Consider the following 11,593-nt stretch of genomic DNA (forward strand, 5'->3'; position numbering starts at 1 on the left):
ATATATATATATATATATATACATATATATATATATACACACACATATACAAACAGTATACTGTACATTAATTTAGGCAACATATTCTGAAAGTTCAGTATTTAAAAAGCTGATCTCCAGATTTAAAAACACAATAGTTTTGAACTCCTTTAACGTAAAAATGAAATGTACTTTTACATACCGCTAGCCTGCATTTGTCTTGATATAAAACTGTGTTAAAGTGTATCTTTACCCCTTTTCATTAAAAATTACATCATTATGCAGCTCTGCATGCTGATATGAAATCATCTTACATGCATTAAACATATTTTTATTTTACTTAGAATTAGTGTTTTTCCACTTCCTGTTCCTCTTGGCCATTAGTAATCTGTGCCCAAGCTATGCATCCTGGGAAGATTACATCAGCAGTGCATTTCTGGGCAATCTCACAGGATCTCAGAGAAAAGCAATTTTCTCCTCTGAGATGATGTGCATGGTCACATGTCCTAGTCACATGTGCCAGAGTTCCAGGAAGTAAAGGGAGATATATTAATCCGCCCTTAGCAAAAAATGGCCACTGTGAGACGAATGGGGTGGAAAAGAAAAAATAGGATTTTTGTACTCACCGTAAAATCCTTTTCTCTCAAAAAGTCGGCAGTTATCTATAAGTATGTATGCGTTTGTAGATTGTCATTACTAAACATTTCTAATGGCGTCTTTGATGTAATTTCAAAGATATGGGTAAAGTCCTCTTTATTAGTGAGCACTTAGGGAAGGGCAGCACTAGAAGCTAACCAGGCTCTGCTCACTTGCACGTGTCATTCCATGTACATGTTACAGGAAATCAGAGTAAATTGACGAGTTTATTAGGTATTAGTGTCTTGCTGCTCTCTCATTGTCCAACGAGCAGACTGCAGGAAGTGAGGTGGCACATCTCTATTCCTTATCTCTGCCGGATGTAGTGTGACCCTCCTGGCTGTGATGTGTGCATGATTCACTAAAGTGGCTGGATAGCATTACAAATCCATTGGCAGAGAAGACAGTTCAGTTAGACAGTTCAGCCTGTTGCTGGAAAAAGTACATGAGCTTCTTTTGGGCAGATTACAGCTGGTTTTGTCTCCATAGAGTCAATAGGAAACGCGCGTTGTAGTTGGTTTTGTGTGTGTTTGCCATTCTAGTCAATGTGTCACAATCTGCTCATAAAAACGTGCGACAATGTACGCACATTTTACGTGCGCAAAAAAAAAAAAGATTGTTTCTACGTGCAAAAACGCTGTCGCCTAGTTGTGAATCAGGCCTAAGGGTAAATTGACTTGTGTATATATTAATATACCTCTTTATTTGTTTGCCTGGAGTTCACATTTAATGTGATAGCCGAGATGTTTAAATAACAACATACCTGTAATCATGAATTTCTTTACTTAATCCTTTGCTGTGCTCACTGTGCATGGCAGAACAGGAAACCCCTTCATCCAGACCCCTACAAACATTGAATATAGTAATTGTTTAAATAGAACTTCTATGAGAAATGGTTACAATGGGTAAGAGAATGAGCCAAAACATTTGAAATTGTTCTCTAACTTCCTGCCCAACCTTGCCAAAAGATAAGTATCTAGAATAGGGACATCATGTGTGTATTTGCATGTTATTATCTTTTTTTTTTTTTTCAATGTCCTTTAAGATTTACCAAAACTATGTGAATAACTGACTGGAATATTTAGGTAGGCAATCAGACAAGCGTTCACTGCACTACACGACTGCTGGCAGATCTATATATTCATACCCAGTCAGGAAGACCCACCACTATATAGTTGGTACAACGATAAAAGATTGCATAATCATAATCTGCTAAAGAAGATTGGCAGGGGGATCAAAAGCAGGAAGAAGATGTGGTAGAGAAAGTGGATATGTTTTTTTACTGGCAGTTATTCGTTTTAGACAGTTAGATTTCACTATAAGCAACAAACCAATGTACACTTACGCCAAGGAGCTGAACATTTGATGCGAATCATTCCAGAAATAAGTCACACTGTGATGAACAAAATAACGAACCTGTTGAACAAATGCAGAAAGGTCATTTTGCCTTTGAATGAAGTACAAACCAACAAATTGCAAGCAGAAGCAGTCATAAATATCAAGTTTATACTTTTTGTTGAAGCAATACTTACACAAAATGCAACAGAATAAACAAGTTGTTTTATTTCACAATTGTCCAGCAATTAAAATTGGCTTAGCCTAAAACTATTCAACAAATGAAGCCCCATCAGGAGAGCCCCAGTCATGAAGAGTCAAAATGCTAAAAACAGTTTACACATCGGTTGCTCCACATACAGTGGGCAAATCATTACTTCAAAGGTTCATAACAGAATAAACCAGAGATCCAGTGAATGTGCAGAACAACATTTATGCTACAGTTGGCTTTGGTTAGAAAGGTATCTACCTCTATTTATATTCTGCCGAATATTTCTAATATTGGAAGAGAAACATCTCTGATTTAAATACAAGCTTTAACTAACATCTACTTTACTCAAAATAAACATTAAACCAGTAGAGCACGTTTACTTTTTAGAGCAAATCTTCACTGCTTGCCTTAGCATTCAATACCAGCCAACGGTAACATACTTACTGCAGGGTGTGAAGGAGGCCGAAAAGGTGAGGGAGTGTTGGGCAGGGTGAGTGTCAGTGGTACAGGGGAAGACCCTTTAGGATCCTTTCAGACGGGTGGCCTGATCAGGTCCGTCTGTCAGTTTTTCAAGCAGATCTGACACCCGTTAGTCTATGGTCAACTGGATCTAAACAGAACTGCATCCATTTACATCCTATTACTCCCGACTCCATCCAGGTATAGTCCAAAAAACAAAACGTAACCTTGCGGACCTGCCAGTATCACTGCCAGTTAAAGGACTATTGTCGGATCTCCGTGAAACGCGCAGAAATTGTCGTCCTCCCATGGATTACAATATGAAAAGAAAGCTGACACAAAGCACATTGTAAAAAGTACTGTAATATCAAGATAATATGTGGGAGGATGCGGCTACATCCTTTGCTCCCTTTTAGATCATTTTAAAGTATATGTTTTAAATACGTTCAAATAAAAAAAATGTGTTATAGTTTATACAAACACCACTTTTGTGACCCTTGGAGTACCCTAAAAGTCCAAACCTTTCTTCGTTTTTTCTCCAATATAGATTGGGATGTGGTATCCCCCCCCTATGCAATGAATCATTATTACACTCTTTATTTATAGAACATCAGAAGTTATAAAAGCAAGGATCATAAGACTGTGGGGGCAAGCCCAATAAATAAAGAATGCGCCATACCTCTTGTGATGGGACTGCTGCATTATTCATTGGATGATCTTCATTTTGTTCAGAGGGACTCTCAGGAAGGTGGCTTGCATGTCCATTGGCCACTTTGCTTGTCGTGAATTCAGGACTCTGAAGAGGGTCGGTTGCAGGACAAAATCGTATTCGTACTTTTGCACAAAACCATTGTCTAAATTCATCCTGGAATCAAAAATAGTGATAACAGTGAATTTACAAAAATCATTAGTACATGTCAATCTAATGAACGTTTCCACCAACATTCTCAGCAATTTTGTGTTATTATGCTAACAGATTTTCACAATTTAAAATCAAGCATAAGGCAAAAAAAGACGACCCTCAAGTGAATTATGAGGAAAAGACTGCTTGTATTGTTCATCACCTACAGGGGGTAGCAGTAAGCCAAACTTGATCGGAGAACCATCATCTAAAACAGCGTTTCTCGAGGCCCCCCTAGTCTAAAATTTTAAACCGTAAATGTAAAGTAACAACGTGTGTTCCCCCAACCCCCGGATCAACACCAAAACCTCATCACCCTTGTTGAGGAAGGCTGAAAAGCACAAGACTACAAAGCAATCACAAAGGCATAGTTTGCGGTTTTGTGGCAGCTTTAAACATGCCAACAGTCGTGTTGTTATTTAAACCATGTAGAGAAAACACCAGCAGTTTAAACAGTGTAGTGCTTTACTCGTCATAACTGATCATATCTGATAGCAAGCACAACTGTTTATGGGGACTCGCTACCTTGACCCAGGCAGAGAAGGTGCATCCGGTAGGAAATTAATAGGGTGCCTATGTAGAAGGAGACCTCATGAAATACTTATGTAAACCTCTCTTGACCTAACACATACATTGAATGTTAAAAGATATGCTCATAATTTTAGATTGAATTGATTTCTGGATGGCTTAGATAAGGCCACAGCATTCCACACACTTTCAGAGGTTGTTTTTTTTCTAGCACAGATTTCACAATGTTGATCCAAGCAATTATTACATTATAGGGAAGATGTCTCAGCCTTCCTATAATAAAAGATTTGAGTCTAGAAATAGACCAATCAATGTAAAATTCACAAGCCGCTCAGCGCAGTCACAGTGCCAGCAGGTAATTTTAAGAAGCCAAAGAACATGTGAATTTATAGACCATACAAATGCTCCAAAAAAGTGGTTACCCGAATTCATTGATTTATCCAATCCTGAAGCTTCATTTAAGAAATCCATATAAATCAGCTATGTGCAATAAGCTGAGCAACCATCAAAAAATGAAGTAATAGTAAGTACTAGGGATGCACCGATACCAAGTACCGTACTCAGTACATGTACCGATACTTTTGAGCTCCAAGACTAGACTCGAGAAAAATTCAAAAGTTAGGAGGAAGCTGTCATTTGTAAGGAGCACACGGAGCTCCTGGGATTTGTACATCGCTGTATTAATGTCCGATTTTGTTTTTATAAATAGAAATAAAGGGATTCACCGATACCAGTTTTGCAAGTACGAGTACTGGTACTTGCCGAGTACTTACAAGTACTGATACATTTTTGTTTATTGTCATGTGACAGTTCTTCTAAAACAATACAGACTAATGATTTCAGGACAGTGGTGGAGCGCCAGAGCCAGGTCCCAGCTGCAACCTCTGCAACCCTGGTAGTTCTCATGAAAATGCCAAGTATCGGCATTGGTACTCGAAAAGTATCGGTGCATCCCTAGTAAGTACAAAAGCCTGCGCTTCCCATTTTAACAATCAGGGAGGCATTTGAGCCTACTTTCCATCCGCTGTAACAGACATAAGCATTCCAATTTTGGGTCACGTGAACCCAGTATTAGATTCCGGAGCACCATGGAGCCTCCTGGTAGCAGGACACAGGCAAGTGTAGGCTGATTAGAACACCCACATGCAGCAATTCTGACTAGGGATAGTTGCTACAGATTACTATACTATGTAGTCATTGTAAACAATGTTGTAAATAATTGTAACTGATGAACTTGCATTTTTTTTTTTGTAGGTTGAAAAAAATAAATCTCACAAGAACACATTTCTGGGAGTCAATCCTGAAAAGTACTGACAACATGAGGTGAGGTTTACTATGTACACACAGCTAACTCAATGCGGTTCCAGCCTCTCACATACTTACAGTGGTTCTCATTAGCACAACATCACAATCTTTCAACGTCCTTCTAGAGCACGTTGCCTTCACGCGCCATTTAGGCAGCCAGTAGAGAAGGAGCAGCAGGAAGCCACCAGTAAGCAGTACTCCTACCGCTACCAGAGCCAGCTTCCACCGGCACAGATTGTAACCATTAATTTCCTACAAGATAAAAACACACAGAAAAACTGTTAGGGAATTGCACTTACAAGTGGACATTGAAGGACAAACAAGTCACCTCCCACTTTTTTTTTCCTTCAAAGAAACGTTTGTCCAAATTTTCAAGCAAGTAAAAGTGTAAACAAATAAAATCAACTGATTCCCATTAGTGTTAAATGTGATTGTTGTGCTTACAGTCAAATCTGTTTCTTGTACGTCATTGAGGAACATGTGGATTCATAAACGGTTGGGTTTATACAGGAGGATTTGGACAAAAATACATGTATTTTCAGTAAGGATAGTAGTTTCTTTAGCTTTTAATGAGGGACACGAAACTTCATAAACTGTTGGGATGTCTGAAACCAGTCCAAGTGGCAGTTGGGCAACATAACAGGCCCACAAAAAAAAACCTGGAGACTACCTGCATGTGAAAGGCGCCTGAAGGACCTTACACCTAACCTGTATGAGAAGAAGCCAGAATAAACACTAGGTAAAACTCGGAGAACATGTGACCAGATCAAGTGGAAGCCTTGAAATTCTGGGAAATAGTTGGCTCATGTCAAAAAAGTGCTCACCAATCGAATAGAGTGTTCCTTAACAAAAAATTGTGCAACCCAATCCTTGGGACCAAAAGCTTTAATGATGCTCTGTCTGAGCCTTTTGGACGGGAGTGCGCGGCGGAGACACAGGTAAGTATTAACCCTTTGAAAAAGTTTTTTTTTTTAATCGTTTTGCATATATCTACTGCTTGCTAGCACTAGATATATGCAAAAACATGCAAGGGTTTCATAACCCTTTAACTGATTGGTGTCAGCCATGCCCAATTTTATTTTGAAAAACTATTCAAACTGTCCTCCTATCCTACTTTCTGCAACATAAAAGACTTCTTATTCTGTAGTCCAAGCAAGGAACTAGGAGGGCTAATTGGACTTCTTCAGATTGACAGAATTAACAAATGTTTTCAATAGTATATCTAACAAACCAAAAGAAAGCAAATAACATAAGTTCATTGAACGGGTTGACATACGCTATACACATTTTATAATCCAGATGACACTATAGCAAACAGTAAACCATTACCCCAAACTCCTCTGCTGCTCCAAGGCACAGCCAACCTGACCTTACTTTGAGGACATGCTTGCCATAGCAAGTGAAAGATGAGCACTTAGTAGTCCCTTACTCATTCCCTCCCCAACTTAACTCCAGCCATCACTAAGTAGCCTGTATGACTACAGCTGAGGATACACTGCGTAGTGAGCTGCTGTACTTCTGGCCTATAAATCAGCTAGATGCTAATTTTAAACCACAGGTGAAAAAAAAATAAAAACATAAAAAGCCAGAGGCTTAAAATATCCCCATTTATGTCCAGGAAATGCTTTGTACTATAAGTGGAAGCCTCTCCATCTCTCACATGTAATGTAAATTGGGTCTAATTGCAGGATATCCTTTTATATCAAACGTGCACAATCAAACTGCGTGCACTCAACAAGTGACATTCATTTTCCTCAATGCATTTCTCAGTATACTGTGTCAATTACCACATGCCAAGAATCCATCATTTGGATTTCAACAACAGTGCATACTCATATTGTCATTGTGGCACCAGAGGGAGACTAATCTCAGAGAAATGTATACCTTATTTCACACACACCGGGGGGCGGGGAATTTATCTAAACTGGAGCAGACAAAATCTGGAGCCGATGTGCACGTCAACCAATCAGCTTCTCTCTTCAGTTTGTTCTGTTAAGACTTGAAAATTAAAAGAGAGAAGCTGATTGGTTGCCATGCGCAGCTACTCCAGATTTTGTCTGCTCCAGTTGTTATAAATTCCCTTGATAGTGTTTTGAGGGTCACCAAGTGCTGAAAGGGCTTTTGAAGTTCTGTTTATGGCAGTAATGTCAAGCAAGATTCATATAAAAACGGAACAAATTGAATAGTAAACATTTTTTTTTTGGTTAAGCCTAGAATAAGCAAATATAATGAACGATGGAATATTTTTAAAAGAGCAAGCCTATTAAAACTGATTCTTCAGCTTTGGTTTGAGACCCGAACTTTGAGTCACTGACTTCCTTCTTATATCCTGTGGGTTAAAGTGGACCTTTGCCCCCTTTCACGAAAAATCACATTAGCGTGCAGCTCTGACTGCTGATATGAAATCTTACATTCAATAGTTAAACAACTACTTTGCATTTACTTTACACTTCCTAGTCCTCTTAGGCATTCGTGATGAATCCCTGGCCAAACAGATGCATCATGGGAAGGTTACATCACAGGGCATTTTGGGGAAATCTCATCTATATACTGCATAATCTTACAAGATCAAACAAACTGTAGGAGCGCTACTACCCTAAGAAACTGATGACTTGTGGTATGTAAAGACAGGACAATGGAACTTACAGTTGGAAGATGGCTGGTATGTCAGCAGATGTCCTGACACCTGAGTGTCTGCTGCCTGGGGGAGGAGCTAGGGTCAAAGGATGGATGGCTCCCAGGGTGGAGAGTGACAGGTCTGGGGGCGTTATGAAGCGGTTTTGCAGCACGCGTATTTGGCTGGCCAGGCCGAGCAGCGGCGGCTTAGGAAGGCAGAGGAGCCGCGAACGGCTGTAGCGTGGCGTAATTGGCACCGTGTGTACCACGGGTTTGGTCCGGCTGGTCTAGGGCCATCAATCACTGCTAACACTAAACTGATGAGTGGTAAAAGCTTTTATAGAGTCGCCTATGGCGGTGCGACTCGTCATCAACAGGAAGAAACGTGCAAGGTGGTGGAGGGCTGAAGGCTCTCACTGCAATAGCGGCTTGACAAAGAGGCTGTGCCACATAATTGTCGGGATCCGCTTCAGCTGCGGCGTCTCAGTATACCGCAAGCAACTTGCGGTATACTGCGGCGTCTCAGTATACCGCAAGTTGTAGCTCGCGGTATACTGAGCTTAGGGTGACGGGAGGATACTAGTTTGCGTCCTCCCGTTACCCTAAGGAGAACTATGAGGAAAAGCCCTAACCCCATAGTTCTCCTTTAAATGCTTGTTTTGTTTTAGGGGGCTCAAATATACTCGTCCAATCCTTGGTCCCGCCAAGCTGCTAGACCGGTCCCCACAAACCCCTTCTACCCTGGACTCTGGCAGTCTAAGGAACGCTGGCGTCATCATGTCTATTGCTGGTTCATTGACTTGCATTAGACGTGAGGATGCCGAGGTGCTGCTGCTGTGGGGTAGAGAGGTAAGTGCCAACCGCAAGCATCATGTGAGTATATCTTCTTTATTTTAGCCCCCTAGAGAAGACAATCACTTAAACCCTTGCACTGAATTTTTTCAATTCCCAGATAAATGGCAAAACTACATGAAGCACTACAAGGGGCAAAAAGACATTACTTACCATCTCATCTTCCTGGTCTTTATTGATCTTCCCTCCATTCTCCATATTCTCTGAGCTGTGCAGTCTTCCCACCTCACTTTAAAATACCGGGCTTATGCTGAAAGAAAGAACCCAAGTATAGATTTAAAGAGTGCTGCTTTATAAACCAGAACCCAGTTATAGGAGTAGAGGTATAGTAGTATGAAAATAAACATGTATTTACTGCTCAAAATAAATGATTGAAAGCCTCAGTGTTTATGACCATAGATAGGCAAATTCAGAGACTGGTGGGAGATATCTGCCCGTCATCAGAGCCAGCCTGGGTATGGAGCCGAAGCTGAGAGCAGCAAAAATACAGACATTTACACACAACTATCTGTGTGTGATAATGAGCACCTCCAGCCACCTAAGGCTTTAGCAACTTGGAACAAAGTAACAGCCCAATTTTTGATTTTATGCAGTTTTCAAAAACAAGGGCATCACTTGCTATGATCCGGATATATATGGCCACACTAAAACACTGGACTTTCTTAAATACAGTAAGAGAGGGCTGGACAAATGCCAGGAGCCAGGTATGCAATGCTCCTTAAAAATTACAGCCGGTGTCTAACTTTTGAGGTGTTCTCCAGTTGTTGGCAATGTCCTGCTGGCTCCTGGATTGGACAGACTGGCTCCTGAATTCAATAATAATTTGTCCCCTGCAGTAAGGTCTTGTTTTTTTATAGTCCCTCTAGTGACATTGTATTAATAACACATTAAAATATGAACACATTGTGTGACAGAGGCCATGCTCATATACACTGAGTGGCCAGATTATTATGTCCACCCCATCAGTACTTTGTTGGGCCGCCTCGTGACTCCACGAGATGTTGAAAGGTGATGCGAGGAATCCGACACTGCACTGTTGCCCTTCTGTTGTCTTGTACCAGTCTTGCCACTCTACGTTCTGCCCTAACATTGACTAGACGCTGACGGCCACAATTCGCACGTTCAGACCCAGATTTTCGGCTAACAGTCCAGTCTTTAAACACTTTAACAATAGCTGCTCTTGAACATTTTTACGAATTCTGCTGTTTTGCTGATGCTCGCTCCATGGCTCCGAGCGCCAACAATCATCCCACGTTCAAAGGCTGTTAAATCGCGTTGTTTACCCATATCTTCAGAAAAAAATCACTTCTACTGTCGTGGTAAACAACCTGCTTCCCTATTTATAATGGTCTGGCGCTCTAGCAATTTCAGCGTGAAATTATAGCTAATTTGCCTACAAACGTCAGGTGGTCATAATAAACTGGCCACTCAGTGTAAGTAAAGATTGCACAGTATAGTGCTGACTGACGGTGAAATCCTACAGGTTACTATATGAAGCTGGCAAACCTGATAACATAAGCTCCGTTGAGCTGTGACACTTCACATCTACTGAAACATGCAATATCATTATGTACTATGTCAGGGGCAATAGGCTCAGTTTGTCTGCATCTTTATCTATCTAATTTATCTCCAATGAGGTTTCTGATCAGAAGCCAAATCTTAGTCTATATAGCCAGATCTAAATGAACGTGTCTCTGTTTACATCTGATTACCCTCGACTCCATCCAAGTCCAGAAAACCAAAGGTAACAGAGTTTCGTTTTGAAAGACCCGATTGTGACGGATCAAAGGTGATCTCATGTAAACAGACACATGTGCGCCTACATCCGTCTTCCCATAGATCTAACATGGGTCTGTACAGCTCAGTTTTTTCCTTCATCGAAATATGGAGGAAAGAAAATGGAGGGAGATTCAAATCACAATGGTGACATTTGTTCCATTCTATTCCGATCAGCCGGGGATCCATGCGTGGATCCCCCGGCTGATCGGGGCTGACAGGCGCCCATGTGCAAGGGGCCTAATAAAGACAAAAAGGAGCATTTGCAGAATTCTTGTATACCTGTCAAAACATGGAGAACCCATCCAACACGTTAGAAAAGAAGATTCTAAACTATATAACTGGACATGAAAGTTCAAATTACAAAGCCTGCAGATCATGTGCTGGTTTTAAATGAAGTCATATATGTTACATCTGTGAAGTCTAAAGAACTTTTATGTTCTCGACCTGATCTCTGCAATCCAGTTCACGATTAAGTAATGATCAGCTGCATTCTTCCCCACTGTTAACGTCCGGCCACATGCTCTTCCAGGAAGTCCCCGATTCTATAGATTTCACTATCAGCTTCAAATAAAAACTCTGATATGTAAATCCCACCTCAACCTAACCACTGAACCATCATATTCTCAAACAATTCATCCCCACACAGCTCCCTCTTCATGTATCACTTGCCCCTCCCTTTTAGATTGTAAGCCCTCAGGGGCAGGGCCCTCCTTACCATCTTGTCGTGAATTGTAGTGTGATTGTAATGTCTTCCTTATATTGTAAAGCGCTGAGCAAACTATTGGCGTTATATAATTCCTATGTAATAATAAAAATGCCTGCTGCCATATAACCCTCACAAACATAGTAATAGTCACAATGTAAAAATAGAGCAGAGCCGAGGAAATGGCAGATTGTTATCTATTGATGCTTCGGTGAATCATTTTGTCATGCTGTCTTCACGCAGTCCAATGTCATCTGACAAAGTTCAAAAGTTTAACTATATATATATA

The 11,593-nt window shown here is 40.6% G+C and overlaps 1 protein-coding gene across 1 annotated transcript in view; it reads right to left on the reverse strand.

The window, feature by feature from the left end:
• ATP13A3 (ATPase 13A3) overlaps positions 1-11,593 on the reverse strand; it is a 97,688-nt gene that overhangs the window by 54,757 nt on the left and 31,338 nt on the right. The window contains exons 2-6 of the mRNA XM_018567166.1: positions 8,976-9,072; positions 5,433-5,606; positions 3,300-3,485; positions 1,961-2,031; positions 1,379-1,459 (exon numbers count right to left, since the gene is read on the reverse strand). Coding sequence (XP_018422668.1) covers positions 1,379-1,459; positions 1,961-2,031; positions 3,300-3,485; positions 5,433-5,606; positions 8,976-9,020 — 557 coding nt within the window. The 5' untranslated portion in view covers positions 9,021-9,072. The remainder of the gene's footprint in view (positions 1-1,378; positions 1,460-1,960; positions 2,032-3,299; positions 3,486-5,432; positions 5,607-8,975; positions 9,073-11,593) is intronic.

The sequence above is a fragment of the Nanorana parkeri genome, unplaced genomic scaffold (genome assembly GCF_000935625.1).
Source record: "Nanorana parkeri isolate BGI_ZX_2015 unplaced genomic scaffold, ASM93562v1 scaffold29, whole genome shotgun sequence".
Classification (NCBI taxonomy): domain Eukaryota; kingdom Metazoa; phylum Chordata; class Amphibia; order Anura; family Dicroglossidae; genus Nanorana; species Nanorana parkeri.